Source organism: Cetorhinus maximus, unplaced genomic scaffold (genome assembly GCF_964194155.1).
Source record: "Cetorhinus maximus unplaced genomic scaffold, sCetMax3.hap1.1 HAP1_SCAFFOLD_942, whole genome shotgun sequence".
Classification (NCBI taxonomy): Eukaryota; Metazoa; Chordata; class Chondrichthyes; order Lamniformes; family Cetorhinidae; genus Cetorhinus; species Cetorhinus maximus.
The window spans coordinates 120,830-136,784 of record NW_027596884.1 but is presented as its reverse complement, the minus strand read 5'-3'; the positions used below and the strand labels follow the sequence as shown (position 1 = coordinate 136,784).

General features: G+C 55.2%; 1 protein-coding gene across 2 annotated transcripts; it reads left to right on the top strand.

Moving 5' to 3' along the window:
• The first annotated feature begins 7,617 nt into the window (after positions 1-7,617).
• On the top strand, positions 7,618-14,735 carry LOC144675304 (transmembrane protein 238-like). Of its 2 annotated transcripts, XM_078536161.1 has the most exons (3): positions 7,618-7,753; positions 8,073-8,669; positions 14,471-14,735. In XM_078536161.1, exon 2 carries the CDS (start codon positions 8,222-8,224, stop codon positions 8,657-8,659), a length of 438 nt encoding a protein of 145 aa, XP_078392287.1. In that variant the 5' UTR covers positions 7,618-7,753; positions 8,073-8,221; the 3' UTR covers positions 8,660-8,669; positions 14,471-14,735. The 2 variants fall into 2 exon arrangements, with proteins under 2 accessions (XP_078392287.1, XP_078392286.1); XM_078536160.1 differs by lacking the exon at positions 7,618-7,753 and having other exon boundaries at positions 7,899-8,669.
• The last annotated feature ends 1,220 nt before the right edge of the window (positions 14,736-15,955 follow it).

Genomic DNA, 15,955 nt, shown 5'->3' with positions numbered 1-15,955 from the left:
CACATCCCTTCTCTCCCACATCCTTCTCTCCCTCATCCCTTCTCTCCCTCTCCCCTTCTCTCCCAATCCCCTTCTCTCCCTCATCCCTTCTCTCCCTCTCCCCTTCTCTCTTCTTCCTCTCTCTCTCCCACCTCTCACTCTCCCCTTCTCTCTTCTTCCTCTCTCTCCCACCTCTCACTCTCCCCTTCTCTCTCTTCTTCCTCTCCCTCTCCCCTTCTCTCCCTCCCCCCTTCCCTCTCTCTCCTCCCTCTTTCTCCCCTTCTCTCCCTCTCTGCTTCTCTCCCTCTCCCTTCTCTCCCTCTCCCCTTCTCTCCCTCCCGCCTTCCCTCTCTCTCCCCCCTCTCTCTCCCCTCCTCTCCTCTCTGCTTCTCTCCCTCTCCCCACCTCTCCCTCTCGCCTTCTCTCCCCCCTTCTGTCTCCCCTTCCCGCCCCCTCTCCTCTTCTCTCCCTCTCTTCCCCTCCCCGCACTCTCTCTCTCCCTCTCTCTTTCTCTCCCACCTCCTCAAGCACCAGAGCCGCTGCGCCACACTCCCAGCCGAATAGCCCGGCATCACCCTGAGCAGTGCTGTCAGTGACGCACTGCCCTCCTCTCCCCCCTCCCCTCCCCGTGGCGCTGCCTTTGCGAGCGGGCTGCTCGGACACGGGAGGCATCGTTCTCTGCGTTTCGTGCCTCTTTCCCCCTCCCCCCCAGACTCAGGAAGGGGCACGCCTGTGTGGGGTCTGCCTGGGGAGGCAGGGGTGGTTGTGGATGGGGGTTGGGGCCCTGGCGGGATTGGGGTTGGTGGGCCGGGAGTCGAGACCTGCGCCTCTGCGCCATGGCTCACAGAGAGCGTGTGGGTGAAAATCGGATTGAGGTGTGGGCCGGAGCGGGAGCGGGAGCTGGAGAGAGGAGCCAGATGGGAAGCCGGAATTCTCCTCAACGTTTGTCCCTCCCTGAATATTGTCTCTCATTCCCTTTGCGAGTCAGTTCTGTCTTTACCCTCCCTTCAGCCCCTCACATTCCCCCCCCCCCTCTCTCTCTCTCTCTCTCTCTCTCTGTCTCTCTCTCTCTCTCTCTCTCTCTCTCTCTCTGTCTCTCTCCCTCTCTCTCTGTCTCCGTCTGTGTCTCTCCCTCTCTCTGCATCTGTATCTCTCCCTCTCTCTCCGTCTCCGTCTGTCTCTCCGTCTCCGTCTGTCTCTCTCCCTCTCTCTCTGTCTCCCTCCCTCTCTCTCTCTCTCTCTGCGTCTGTCTCCCCCTCTCTCTCTCTCTCTCTCTGCGTCTGTCTCTCACCCTCTCTCTCTGCGTCTGTCTCTCTCCTCTCTGCGTCTCCGTCTTTCCCTTTTTCTCTCTGTCTCTCTCTCTCTGTCTTTTTCTCTCTCTCCGTCTTTCTGTCTCCTTTTCCCTCTCTCCCTCTCTCTCTGTCTCTCTTTCTCTCCCTCTCTCTCTCTGTCTCTCTTTCTCTCCCTCTCTCTCTGTCTCTCTCCCTCTCTCTGTCTCTCACTCTTTCTCTCTGTCTCTCTCTCTGTCTTACTCGCCGTCTCGCACTCCTTGTCTCGCTCTCTCTCTCTCTGTCCCTCTCTCTCTGTCTGTCTCCCTCTCTCTCGCTCTCTGTATCAATCTGTCTCAGTCTCTCTATCTCAGTCTCTCTCTGACTCTCTCTGTTTCTGTCCCTCTACCTCTCCCTCTCCCTCACCCCCTCCGCCCCTTCCCCACCCCAGCCGAGATGTCTGCTTTGCTCTGTAATATCTGCAGACTGCCTCCTGCCTGCCACTGTACAAATATCCCACATCTTAAATAAAACAAGGTTCCTGTCTCTGCTGCGTTCTGACCAAGGGCTGCCTGCCTCTGTCATACGTCTCTCTCTCTCTCTCTCTCTCTCTCACTCTCTCTCTCTTCTCTCTCTCACGCATCAACCGGACATCGCTGCGGGTCGGTCAGGACAGGCCTCGTGAAAACCAGGTGCCTGGGTGTCGATCTCAACTCAGCCGAGGTGCCTCGCTCCCCCAACCCTGAACCCTCTTCACCCTACCCCACTCCCCCCGCCCAGCGGACGTCCAACCAGGTCCTCTCCGAAATGTCCAATTGACACCCCTTCGGTTGGAGGGGGAGAGGTTTCCACATTTCCACTCCCCCCCCCCCACCCCTCCCGGTGATCAGGTGCTCCATGGTGTAACCCCCGAAGGGCCAGGCTCTCTGTTTAAGGTTCTGCCCCCTACCTACCTCCCTCCGCCACTTGTCCTGGGCACCTCTGCCTCTCACCCGGAGGGAAGAGTTTCTTCCTGTCGGCAATGTCGACTCCCTGAATCGTCTTAAACTCCTCGATTCGATCACCCCCTTCACCATCAGCACTCGAGAGAGGGAGAGGGAAAGGGAGAGTACAGACCCAGTCTCTGGAACCCCAGCATCTACTGTGTAACAGGCTCGAGAAGGGGCTGAATGGGCCTCCTCCTGTTCCTGTGTAACAGGCTCGAGAAGGGGCTGAATGGGCCTCCTCCTGTTCCTGTGTAACAGGCTCGAGGGGGCTGAATGGGCCTCCTCCTGTTCCTGTGTAACAGGCTCGAGGGGGCTGAATGGGCCTCCTCCTGTTCCTGTGTAACAGGCTCGAGAAGGGGCTGAATGGGCCTCCTCCTGTTCCTGTGTAACAGGCTCGAGAAGGGTCCGAATGGGCCTCCTCCTGTTCCTGTGTAACAGGCTCGAGAAGGGGCTGAATGGGCCTCCTCCTGTTCCTGTGTAACAGGCTCGAGAGGGTGAATGGGCCTCCTCCTGTTCCTGTGTAACAAGCTCGAGTGGGCTGAATGGTCTGCCCTCTGTTCCTGTGCGACAGGCTCAAGCGCCTGAATGGGCCTCCTCCTGTTCCTGTGCAACAGACTTGAGGGGTTGAATGGGCCTCCTCCTGTTCCTGTGTAACAGGCTTGGGCTGAATAGGCCTCCTCCTGTTCCTGTGTAACAGGCTCAAGGGGACTGAATGGGCCTCCTCCTGTTCCTGTGTAACAGGCTCGAGGGGGCTGAATGGGCCTCCTCCTGTTCCTGTGTGACAGGCTCGAGGAGGGGCCGAATGGGCCATCCTCCTGTTCCTGTGTAACAGGCTCGAGAGGGCTGAATGGGCCTCCTCCTGTTCCTGTGTAACAGCCTCAAGAGGGGCTGAATGGGCCTCCTCCTGTTCCTGTGTAACAGGCTCGAGAAGGGGCTGAATGGGCCTCCTCCTGTTCCTGTGTAACAGCCTCAAGAGGGGCTGAATTGGCCTCCTCCTGTTCCTGTGTAACAGCCTCGAGAAGGGGCTGAATGGGCCTCCTCCTGTTCCTGTGTAACAGGCTCAAGAGGGGCTGAATGGGCCTCCTCCTGTTCCTGTGTAACAGGCTCGAGAAGGGGCTGAATGGGCCTCCTCATGTTCCTGTGTAACAGGCTCAATGGGCCGAATAGGCCTCCTCCGGTTCCTGTGTGACAGGCTCAAGGGGGCTGAATGGGCCTTCTCCTGTTCCTGTGTAACAGGCTCGAGGGGCTGAATGGTCGTCGTCCTGTTCCTGTGTGACAGGCTCGAGGGGCTGAATGGCCTCCTTCTGTTCCTGTGACAGGCTCGAGGAGTTGAATGAGCCTCCTCTTGTCCTTGAGTAACAAGCTCGAGGGGGCTGAAATGGCCTCCTCCTGTTCCTGTGTAACAGGCTCAAGAAGGGGCTGAATGGTCCTCCTCCTGTTCCTGTGCAACAGTCTCAAGGGCCTGAATGGGCCTCTTCCTGTTCCTGTGCAACAGTCTCAAGGGCCTGAATGGGCCTCTTCCTGTTCCTGTGTAACAGGCTCAAGGGCCTGAATGGGCCTCCTCCTGTTCCTGTGCAACAGTCTTGAGGGGCCAAATGGGCCTCCTCCTGTTCCTGTGTAACAGGCTCGAGAGGGGCTGAATGGGCCTCCTCCTATTCCTGTGCAACAGGCTCAAGGGGGCAGAATGGGCCTCCTCCTGTTCCTTTGTAACAGGCTCGAGAAGGTGCAGAATGGGCCTCCTCCTGTTCCTGTGTAACAGGCTCGAGAAGGGGCTGAATGGGGCCTCCTCCTGTTCCTATGTAACAGGCTCGAGGGGCTGAATGGGCCTTCTCCTGTTCCTGTGTAACAGGCTCGAGGGGCTGAATGGGCCTACTCCTGTCCTTGTGTAACAGGCTCGAGAGGCTGAATGGGCCTCCTCCTGTTCCTGTGTGTCAGGCTCGAGGGGCCGAATGGGCCTCCTCCTGTTCCTGTGTAACAGGCTCGAGAAGGGGCTGAATTGGCCTCCTGTTCCTGTGTAACAGGCTCGAGGGTTCTGAATGGGCCTCCTCCTGTTCCTGTGTAACAGGCTTGAGAAGAGACTGAATGGGGCCTCCTCCTGTTCCTGTGTAACAGGCTCGAGAAGGGGCTGAATGGGCCTCCTCCTGTTCCTGTGTAACAGGCTCGAGGAGGGGGTTGAATGGGCCTCCTCCTGTTCCTGTGTAACAGGCTCGAGGAGGGGCTGAATGGGCCTCCTCCTGTTCCTTTGTAACAGGCTCGAGAAGGGGCTGAATGGGCCTCCTCCTGCTCCTGTGTAACAGGCTCGAGGAGGGGGCTGAATGGGCCTCCTCCTGTTCCTGTGTAACAGGCTCGAGGAGAGCGCTGAATGGGCCTCCTCCTGTTCCTGTGTAACAGGCTCGAGAAGGGGCTGAATTGGCCTCCTGTTCCTGTGTAACAGGCTCGAGGGTTCTGAATGGGCCTCCTCCTGTTCCTGTGTAACAGGCTTGAGAAGAGACTGAATGGGGCCTCCTCCTGTTCCTGTGTAACAGGCTCAAGAAGGGGCTGAATGGGCCTCCTCCTGTTCCTGTGTAACAGGCTTGAGGAGGGGGTTGAATGGGCCTCCTCCTGTTCCTGTGTAACAGGCTCGAGGAGGGGGTTGAATGGGCCTCCTCCTGTTCCTGTGTAACAGGCTCGAGAAGGGGCTGAATGGGCCTCCTCCTGTTCCTTTGTAACAGGCTCGAGAAGGGGCTGAATGGGCCTCCTCCTGTTCCTGTGTAACAGGCTCGAGGAGGGGGCTGAATGGGCCTCCTCCTGTTCCTGTGTAACAGGCTCGAGGAGGGGGTTGAATGGGCCTCCTCCTGTTCCTGTGTAACAGGCTCCAGAAGGGGCTGAATGGGCCTCCTCCTGTTCCTTTGTAACAGGCTCGAGAAGGGGCTGAATGGGCCTCCTCCTGTTCCTGTGTAACAGGCTCGAGGAGGGGGCTGAATGGGCCTCCTCCTGTTCCTGTGTAACAGGCTCGAGGAGGGGGCTGAATGGGCCTCCTCCTGTTCCTGTGTAACAGGCTCGAGGAGGGGGCTGAATGGGCCTCCTCCTGTTCCTGTGTAACAGGCTCGAGGAGAGCGCTGAATGGGCCTCCTCCTGTTCCTGTGTAACAGGCTCGAGGAGAGCGCTGAATGGGCCTGCTCTTGCCGCTGAAGTGATTTTTCCAACACTCAACCCTGGCAGTGATTTAACACGTGCTTCCTCACACCCGTCACTCCCAGTTGACTGAGCTGGGGGTCAAGGATGTGCCCAGCAAGATCCCAGGCAGAGCAACCTGTTGAGATGAGCCCTAAGTCCCACCGCCTCCTTCCTAGACCAGGGTGAGCAATTAGATGCACCTTTTTTTGGGTAAGCCCTTCCTCTTTCCCAACCCATGGCCACTTCATGCCTTTCCTGAGTTCCTGATATCCGTAACCCTCTGCAGACTTGTTCAGCTGTCACACAAGACACCTTGCAGGAAGGCACTTTAGCCCAATAAAGCGTCCCTGAGACCCAACACAGGGGCTATTAGCCAACACAACCTGACTATGACCCCCCTGTGTGGAGTCATTAGGGACAGGACACCCAAAGCTCGGACAGACAGGGAGGATTTAATGAGCGTCTGAGAGGAGAGGAGAAACGGAGGGGAAGTTTTAGGGGTGGGGTTCACAAAGGAGGAGTGAGAGACAGAGCAGGAGAGGTTTAGGGAAGGAATTCCAGAGCTTAGGGACCCCCCTTCGCCCCTACACCTCCCCAGGCAGCTGAAGGCCCGGCCGCCAATGGCGGAGCAATGGAAATCGGGGGGATGCTCGAGAGGCCGGAATCGGAGGAGCGCAGAGATCTCGGAGGGTTGTAGGAGGTTACAGAGATAGGGAGGGAGGGGATGAGGGAGGGATTTGAACAGGAGGATGAGAATTGTAGGGGCTGGAGGAGGTTACAGAGATAGGGAGGGAGGGGGTGAGGGAGGGATTTGAACAGGAGGATGAGTATTGTAGGGGCTGGAGGAGGTGACTTTTGAACAAGAGGATGAGAATTGTAGGGGCTGGAGGAGGTTACAGAGACGGAGGGAGGGATTTGAACAAGAGGATGAGAATTGTAGGGGCTGGAGGAGGTTACAGAGATAGGGAGGGAGGGGGTGAGGGAGGGATTTGAACAGGAGAATGAGAATTGTAAGGGCTGGAGGAAGTTACAGAGATAGGGCAGGTGTGAGCAAAATACTGGCACCGGGGGGAGTGTCGGCCTGGATCATGGAGCTCAAATCCTAGAGTATATCCATGTACCTGCTCTCTGAACTGGCATTGCTGCAGTTGCGGCCTCCTGTTTATCAGTCTGCCCTGAATCCTTCGCTAACTTCGTTGCCATAGTACAGGATTGACTCCAGTGTTCACCTGTGGTGATGAAGGAGTGACCTGTGAACCTCGACCCGCCCAATTTCCTTTGCTCTGGTTACGCTAAACCAGTTTGTCGGGTTTTACTGTGTAGGGCAGAGTGCACAAGTGAAAGGTGCGTCTGTTTGGGAGTTTGGAAGCTCCCTCGGAGAGAAAGAGAGCAAATTACTGTCGGTGAGATCGTTCCAGAGAGAGCGAGAACTCGGACAGAGGGGGGGAGGTGGAGATACCGTGAGAGTGCGAGAGGAGGCAGCAGGGGCAAAGGAGACCAAGGGGGCAGGGGACAATCAATTGGCAAGAGTTCAGGAAATTGAAACACTCGCGAGAGAGAGAAAGAGAAGGACAGAGAGAAGAGGGAGGGATCGTGAGAGATCAGAGGAGAGAGTGGAAGGGACTGAGAGATAGCGTGAAAGGGACCCAGATAGAGAGAGCGTGGGAGGGATTGAAGGGGAGAGAGAGAGAGATCAAAGGAGAGAGGGGGTGGGAGTAATACAGAGAGCGAGGAAGAGAGACGGCAGTAAAGAGATTGAGAGAAAGATAGCGATACAGACCAAGTGATGAAGGGATTGAGGGAGTGATAAGGAGATTGGAGATAGTGATAAGGACATTGAGGGAGAGAGTGATAAAGAGGTTGGGGGAGAGTGATAAGGGATTGAGGGAGTGTGATAAAGGGATTGAGGGAAACATAAAGGGGTTGAGTGAGAGAGTGAAAAAGTGATTGGGGGAGAGTGATAAGGAGATTGAAGGAGAGAGATAAGGAGGTTGAGGGAGGGATAAAGAGATTGAGGGAGTGATAAAGGGTCTTGAGGGAGAGTGATGAGATTAAGGGAGAGTGATTAAGAGATTGAGGGAGTGATAAAGGGTCTTGAGGGAGAGTGATAAGGAGATTAAGGGAGAGTGATAAAGAGCTTGAGGGAGAGTGATAAAGAGATTGGGGAGAGTGATAAGGAGATTGAGGGAGAGAGATAGAGGGATTGAGGGAGAGTGATAAGGAGATTAAGGGAGAGTGATAAAGAGATTGAGGGAGAGTGATAAGGAGATTGAGGGAGAGAGATAGAGGGTTTGAGGGAGAGATAAAGAGATTGAGGGAGTGATAAAGGGTCTTGAAGAAGAGTGATAAGGAGATTGAGGGAGAGTGATAAAGGGATTGAGGGAGAGTGAGAAGGAGACTGAGGGAGAGTGATAAGGAGATTGAGGGAGAGATAGATTGAGGGTGAGAAATAAGGAGATTGAGTGAGAGAGTGATAAGGAGATTGAGGGAGAGTAATGAGATTGTGAGAGAGTGATAAGGGATTGAGGGAGAGAGTGACAAAGGGATTGAGGGAGAGTGATAAGGAGATTGTGAGAGAGTGATAAGGGATTGAGGGAGAGAGTGACGAAGGGATTGAGGGAGAGAGTGATAAGGGATTGAGGGAGAGTAAGAAGGAGAGAGAGTGATAAGGGAGTTGAGGGAGAGTGATAAGGGATTGAGGGAGAGAGTGACGAAGGGATTGAGGGAGAGTAAGAAGGAGAGAGAGTGATAAGGGATTGAGGGAGAGAGTGACGAAGGGATTGAGGGAGAGTAAGAAGGAGAGAGAGTGATAAGGGAGTTACATTAGCCGGAATGGCACTGACTGGTCTGAGCCGTTGTACTTACGCGCTGTGGTTAGCCGTGGTGCTGGACGTGGTGGGATTGGTGACCTTGCTGGTGGGTATCTTCGGGAACATGCAGCGGGGAGGCCGTGACTACGGGGACATGCTGATCTACACGGGGGCTATAGTGGTCTTCGCCAGCCTCATTGGCTGGGTCTTCTGGTACACCGGCAACATCGAGATCAGCTGGGAGGAGCTCGCCAGCGACTACCGCCCGAGGGACACCAAACTCCACCGCATCGTCCGAAAGATCTCCCGCAGCATCTCCATGCGGAATGGCGATGGCCGGGCGGCCAAGGCAGGAACCATTCGGGACATCAGCCCACACCCCAAGAGGGGAGACCGGGGCCATCAGGAGGAGCGAGGGAGCAAAGCTGAAGAGCCTCAAAGAGTCAGCGCCATGGATTAAGACGCTAGAGGTAAGAGGTTTGCAACCAACAGTGGGCCAAGAAAGACAGAGAGGAGGGGGGCCACGACACCTGTTGCATTTACATATCGACTGCAGCATCCTGCAGAGACAATGATCACTCAAAAGTTCAACACCCAAGTCACGTGAAGAGATATTAGCGACAAGCGACCAAAAGCTCGGTCGAAGGGGTTTCAACGAGTGTCTGAGAGAGGAGGAGAAGTTTAGGGAGGGAATTCCAGAGGTTGGGCCCCACCCTCCTAGGCAGCTGAAGGCCAGGCCGCCAATGGCGGAGCGATGGAAATGGGGGGATGCTGGAGAGGCCGGAATCGGAGCAGCACAAAGATCTCCGAGGTTCCAGAGATAGGGAGGGAGGGATTTGAACAGGAGGATGAGAATTGTAGGGGCTGGAGGAGGTTACAGAGATAGGGAGGGAGGGGGTGAGGGTTGGTTTTGAACAGGAGGATGAGAATTGTAGGGGCTGGAGGAGGTTACAGAGATAGGGAGGGAGGAGCGAGGGAGGGATTTGAACAGGAGGATGAGAATTGTAGGGGCTGGAGGAGGTTACAGAGATAGGGAGTGTAGGGGTGAGGGAGGGATTAGAAAAGGAGGAGGAGAATTGTGGGGACTGGAGGAGGTTACAGAGATAGGGAGGGAGGGATTAGAAAAGGAGGAGGAGAATTGTAGGGGCTGGAGGAGGTTACAGAGATAGGGAGGGTGCGAGGGAGGGATTTGAAAATGAGGATGAGAATTGCAGGGGCTGGAGGAGGTTACAGAGATAGGGAGGGAGGGGGTGAAGGAGGGATTTGAACAAGAGGATGAGAATTGTAGGGGCTGGAGGAGGTTACAGAGATAGGAAGGGTATGAGGGAGGGATTTGAAAATGAGGATGAGAATTGCAGGGGCTGGAGGAGGTTACAGAGATAGGGAGGGAGGGGGCGAGGGAGGGATTTGAACAGGAGGATGAGAATTGTAGGGGTTGGAGGAGGTTACAGAGATAGGGAGGGAGGGGGGATTTGAACAGGAGGAGGGGAATGGTAGGGGCTGGAGGAGGTTACAGAGATATGGAGGGAGGGGGGCGAGGGAGGGATTTGAACAGGAGGATGAGAATTGTAGGGGTCGGAGGAGGTTACAGAGATAGGGAGGGAGGGGGGGATTTGAACAGGAGGAGGGGAATGGTAGGGGCTGGAGGAGGTTACAGAGATAGGGATGGAGGGAGCGTGCGAGGATTTAGAACAGGAGGATGAGAATTGCAGAGTCTGGAGGAGGTTACAGAGATAGGGAGGGAGGGGGTGTGGGTGGGATATGAACTGGTGGATGAGAATTGTAGGGGCTGGAGGAGGTTACAGAGATAGGGAGGGAGGGATTGAGGGAAGGATTTGAACAGGAGGATGATAATTGTAGGGGCTGGAGGGGGTTACAGAGATAGGGAGGGAGGGGGTGAGGGAGGTATTTAAACTGGTTAATGAGAAATGTAGGTGCCGGAGGAGGTTACAGAGATAGGGAGGGAGTAGGTGAGGGAGGGATTTGAACAGGAGGATGAAAATTCTAGGGGCTGGAGGAGGCTACAGAGATAGGGAGGGAGTAGGTGAGGGAGGGATTTGAACAGGAGGATGAGAATTGGTGGCGCTGGAGGAGGTTACAGAGATAGGGAGGGGGTGGGTGAGGGAAGGATATGAACAGGAGGATGAGAATTGTTGGGGCTGGAGGAGGACACAGAGATAGGGAGGGATGGGGTGAGGGAGGGATTTGAACAGGAGAATGAGAATTGTAGGGGCTGGAGGAGGTTAAAGAGATAGGGAGGGAGGGGGTGAGGGATGGATTTGAACAGGGGGATTAGAATTGTAGGGGCTGGAGGAGGTTACAGAGATAGGGAGGGAGGGGGCGAGGGAGAGATTTGAACAGGAGGATGAGAATTGTAGGGGCTGGAGGAGGTTACTCAGATAGGGAGGGAGGGGGTGAGGGAGGGATTTGAACAGGTGGATGAGAATTGGAGGGGCTGGAGGAGGTTACAGAGATAGGGAGGGAGGGTGCAAGGGAGGGATTTGAAAATGAGGATGAGAATTTTAGGGGCTGGAGGAGGTTACAGAGATAGGGAGGGAGGGGGTGAGGGAAGGATTTGAACAGGAGGATGAGAATTGTAGGGGCTGGAGGAGGTTACAGAGATAGGGAGGGAGAGGGTCAGGGAAGGATATGAACAGGAGGATGAGAATTGTTGGGGCTGGAGGAGGTTACAGAGATAGGGAGGGATGGGGTGAGGGAGGGATTTGAACAGGAGAATGAGAATTGTAAGGGCTGGAGGAGGTTAAAGAGATAGGGAGTGAGGGGGTGAGGAAGGGTTTTGAAGAGGAGGATGAGAATTGTAGGGGCTGGAGGAGGTTACAGAGATAGTGAGGGAGGGGGCGAGGGAGGGATTTGAACTGGAGGATGAGAATTGTAGGGGCTGGAGGAGGTTACAGAGATAGGGAGGGAGGGGGCGAGGGAGAGATTTGAACAGGAGGATGAGAATTGTAGAGGCTGGATGAGGTTACAGAGATAGGGAGGGAGAGGGTAAGGTAGGGATAACAATGGGAGGATGAGAATTGTTGGGGTTGGAGGAGGTTAAAGAGATAGGGAGGGAGGGGGCGAGGGAGGGATTTGAACAGGAGGATGTGAATTGTTGGGGATGGAGGTGGTTACAGAGATAGGGAGGGAGGGGGAGGGATTTGTACAGGAGGATGAGAATTGTAGGGGCTGGAGGAGGTTACAGAGATAGGGAGAGGATGAGGGAGGGATTTGAACAAGAGGATGAGAATTGTCGGGGCTGTAGGAGGTTACAGAGATAGGGAGGGAGGGGGTGAGGGAGGGATTTGAACAGGAGGATGAGAATTGTAGGTGCTGGAGGAGGTTACAGAGATAGGGAGAGAGGCAGTGATGGAGGAATTTGAAGAGGAGGATGAGAATTGTAGGGGTTGGTGGAGATTACAAGATAGGGCCGGAGGGGTTGAGGGAGGGATTAGAAAAGGAGGAGGGGAATGGTAGGGGCTGGAGGAGGTTACAGAGCCCAGGAGGTAGGGGGTGAGGGAGGGATTTGAACAGGAGGATGAGAATTGTCGGTCCTCGAGGAGGTTGCAGAGATAGAGAGGGAGGGGGTGAGGGAGGAATTTGAACAGGAGGATGAGAATTGCAGAGTCTGGTGGAGGTTACAGAGATAGGGAGGGAGGGGGTGAGGGAGGGATTTGAACTGGAGGATGAGAATTGTAGGGGCTGGAGAGATTTACAGAGATAGGGAGGGAGGGGGTGTGGGAGGGATATGAACAGGAGGATGAGAATTGTTCGGGCTGGAGGAGGTTACAGAGATAGAGAGGGAGGCGACGAGGGATTGTTTTGAACAGGGGATGTGAAATGTAGGGGCTGAAGGAGGTTATAGAGATAGGGAGGGAGGGGGTGAGGGAGGGATTTGCACAGGAGGATGAGAATTGTAGGGGCTGGAGGAGGTTATAGAGATAGGGAGGGAGGGGGTGACGGAGTTACTTGAACAGGAGGATTAGAATTGTAGAGGCTGGAGGGGGTCACAGAGATAGGGAAGGACGGTGTGAGGGAGGGATTTGAACAGGAGGATGAAATTGTTCAGTCTGGAGTAGGTTGCAGAGATAGGGAGGGAGGAGGTGAGACGCTAGGCAGGGATTTGAACAGGAGGATGAGAATTTTACAGGCTATCCCTGTATTGCTCTTTCCTCCCCATCGTTCCGAATGAACCTGAAAATGTCCGGAATATTCACTGAGACAACAACTGATCTTTGATCCCAGACTTAGACTCCGAGAGTTCCATTTCGCCTTCACCCCCTATCACTCAATTAACGCCAAAAGACATTCCCCAATCCCTCAATCCCCACCTTCTCCCCGTCTCCCTGAATCCCCACCTACCCGCCTTCTCCCCGTCTCCCACAATCCCCACCTTCTCCCCGTCTCCCTCAATCCCAACCTTCTCCCCGTCTCCTTCAATCCCCACCTACCCACCTTCTCCCCGTCTCCCTCAATCCCCACCTACCCACCTTCTTCCCATCTCCCTCAATCCCCACCTACCCACCTTCTCCCCGTCTCCCTCAGTCACCACCTACCCACCATCTCCCCGTCTCCCTCCATCCCAACCTATCCACCTTCTCCCCGTCTCCCTCAATCCCCACCACCCACCTTCTCCCCGTCTCCCTCAATTCCCACCTACCCACCTTCTCCCCGTCTCCCTCAATCCCCACCTACCCACCCTCTCCCCGTCTCCCTCAATCCCCACCTACCCACCTTCTCCCCGTCTCCCTCAATACCCACCTTCTCCCCGTCTCCATCAATCCCCACCTTCTCCGTGTCCCTCAATCCCCACCTACCCACCTTCTCCCCGTCTCCCTCAATCCCCGCCTACCCACCTTCTCCCCGTCTCCATCAATCCCCACCTACCCACCTTCTCCCCGTCTCCCTCAATCCCCACCTACCCACCTTCTCCCCCTCTCCATCAATCCCCACCTTCTCCGTGTCCCTCAATCCCCACCTACCCACCTTCTCCCCGTCTCCCTCAATCCCCACCTACCCACCTTCTCCCCGTCTCCCTCAATCCCCACCTACCCACCTTCTCCCCCTCTCCATCTATCCCCACCTACCCACCTTCTCCCCGTCTCCCTCAATCCCCACCTACCCACCTTCTCCCCGTCTCCCTCAATCCCCACCTTCTCCCCGTCTCCCTCAATCCCCGACTACCCACCTTCTCCCCGTCTCCCTCAATCCCCACCTACCCACCTCCTCCCTGTCTCCCTCAATCCCCACCTACCCACCTTCTCCCCGTCTCCCTCAATCCCCACCTACCCACCTCCTCCCTGTCTCCCTCAATCCCCACGTACCCACCTTCTCCCCGTCTCCCTCAATCCCCACCTACCCACCTTCTCCCCGTCTCCATCAATCCCTACCTACCCACCTTCTCCCCGTCTCCATCAATCCCTACCTACCCACCTTCTCCCCGTCTCCCTCAATCCCCACCTACCCACCTTCTCCCCGTATCCCTCAATCCCCACCTACCCACCTTCTCCCCGTCTCCCTCAATCCCCACCTGCCCACCTTCTCCCCGTCTCCCTCAATCCCCACCTACCCACCTTCTCCCCGTCTCCCTCAATCCCCACCTGCCCACCTTCTCCCCGTCTCCCTCAATCCCCGCCTACCCACCTTCTCCCCGTGTCGCTCAATCCCCGCCTACCCACCTTCTACCCGTCTCCATCAATCCCTACCTACCCACCTTCTCCCCGTCTCCCTCAATCCCCACCTACTCACCTTCTCCCCGTCTCCCTCAATCCCCACCTACCCACCTTCTCCCCGTCTCCCTCAATCCTCACCTACCCACCTTCCCCCAGTATCCTTCAATCCCCACCTACCCACCTCCTCCCCGTCTCCTTCAATCCCCACCCACTCACCTTCTCCCCGTCTCCCTCAATCCCCACCTACCGACCTTCTCCCCGCCTCCCCCCATATTCATTCACGGGACATGGGCTTCGCTGGCTAGGCCAGCAATTGTTGTCCCCTGTAAGTGCCCCTTGACAAGGGTGTGTAGAGCCTCCACCTTTCACCACTGCAGTCCACCTGCTGTAGGTACCCCCCAAAGGTGGGACTTTCTGGTTCTTGCCCCATCGCCATTGATGGAATGTCTGAAACATTTCTGAATTGCACTTGTGTTAATGTACAAATCGCAGCTTCCCTTTGGTCAACAACCTGCCAAGGTCAACTCATTGTGAAACCTGCGGCAGATATTCTGGGCTTGGTCTCAAACTCATTTTTTGCGTTTAATCTTCTTCTGCAGGAGGTCATCCAGGATGAATATCAAGACCAAGCTCCATTTTACTTTATCTCCTCCCACTACATGGACCCAGATGCTTAAATATATGTTGTCAACCGCCCCCATCGTCAAATCATTGTTTTATCCCATTGATTTTTCCTATGTAAACAGTCACGCCGCAGTTGCGGCCCTCCGGCCACCGGGTGGCGAGTTACTCCCACTCCAAGCCTACCCGGCGCCTTCCGCTAGTCATTAACGGACTCTGATTTTTTCAATGCTGGGCCCCCCTTTGATTTGAAATGGGAGGTGTCTGAAATTGTGCTACCAATTCAGCTTTGACGTTCGTACCGTCTGCATCCTGGGAGCTGTCCCTCGGCACAGCCTCAACGTTGAACCCCAGGATCTGTCGCACTCTCGTCCGGCCTCTCTCGGATTGGCTCATCCACTGTACGTCAATAGCCATCAGTGTTGGCCACCCCATCTGCCTCTAAGCATCTCCCAAGCCCAGTCTTCTATATTTCGGCTTTGTGTTAATTTAACTTAATTTTACGTTGCCTCTGTCATACCTTCTAACCAACATTTGATGGAATAAAAGTTGCTGAACAGCGAGACACATTGCTGGAGCGTTTCTTGACTTCAGGACAAAGACAAGAATACCAAATTTCAGACCTTCCCAGTAGTTTGTACCACAGAAGAACTGCAAATAACAGGTTAAGCAAGCCGTTTCACACTGCCACCATGCAGCCTCGACGCAAGCGGTATTCCCCACTGGCCGGGTGCTGCCGTCAGCCGGACAAGCCATTCGAATCAAGCCCCATGTTCCTTCCGTTTGTGATTGGCAGAGCACAGATCGTCCTCAACCAGTCCGTGCTTGCAAAACCCAAAACAAGACGTCGACTGTTCCGGGTGATTCCGCAATTGGGCAGCACTTGGTGAACAATCCTAAGTGCGCCAATGCCTAGTCTAACAACCAACTGAAGATAATCAGTCAAGCTCATCGTGCTGTCTCATTTACTCTTGCTTATGGGTGACATACATTCATCGGCAGGGATCTGTCGTCTGCAAACAAGAGGAATATGCTCGAGCTTGTGACTTTTTTGAATTAGCCAGGAACTTGGGGAACCTGCAGTTCCCTGTTGCTTTCTCCAAGTAATGCCACAGCCCTGAAGGAGGTTCCAGAGATAGGGAGGGAGGGGGCGAGGGAGGGATTTGAACAGGAAGACGAGAATTGTAGGGGCTGGAGGAGGTTATAGAGATCTGGAGGAAGAGGGGCCATGGACAGTTGAGCAGGAGGATGAGAATTTGAAGATTGAGGCATCACCGGACTGGGAAGTCAGTGTAGGTCACCCAGCACAGTGTGGGTGAGGGGTTAATGGGACCTGGTGCGAATTCGGAGACTCCAATGGGGATAACCTTGCTGCTAGTTCCTCATCTATCTTCCTGCCCCTTCCCGACCATGGACCCTCTTTCCCTTTGATGCTCTGTGGGGTTCCAGATAGCAGCACTGGT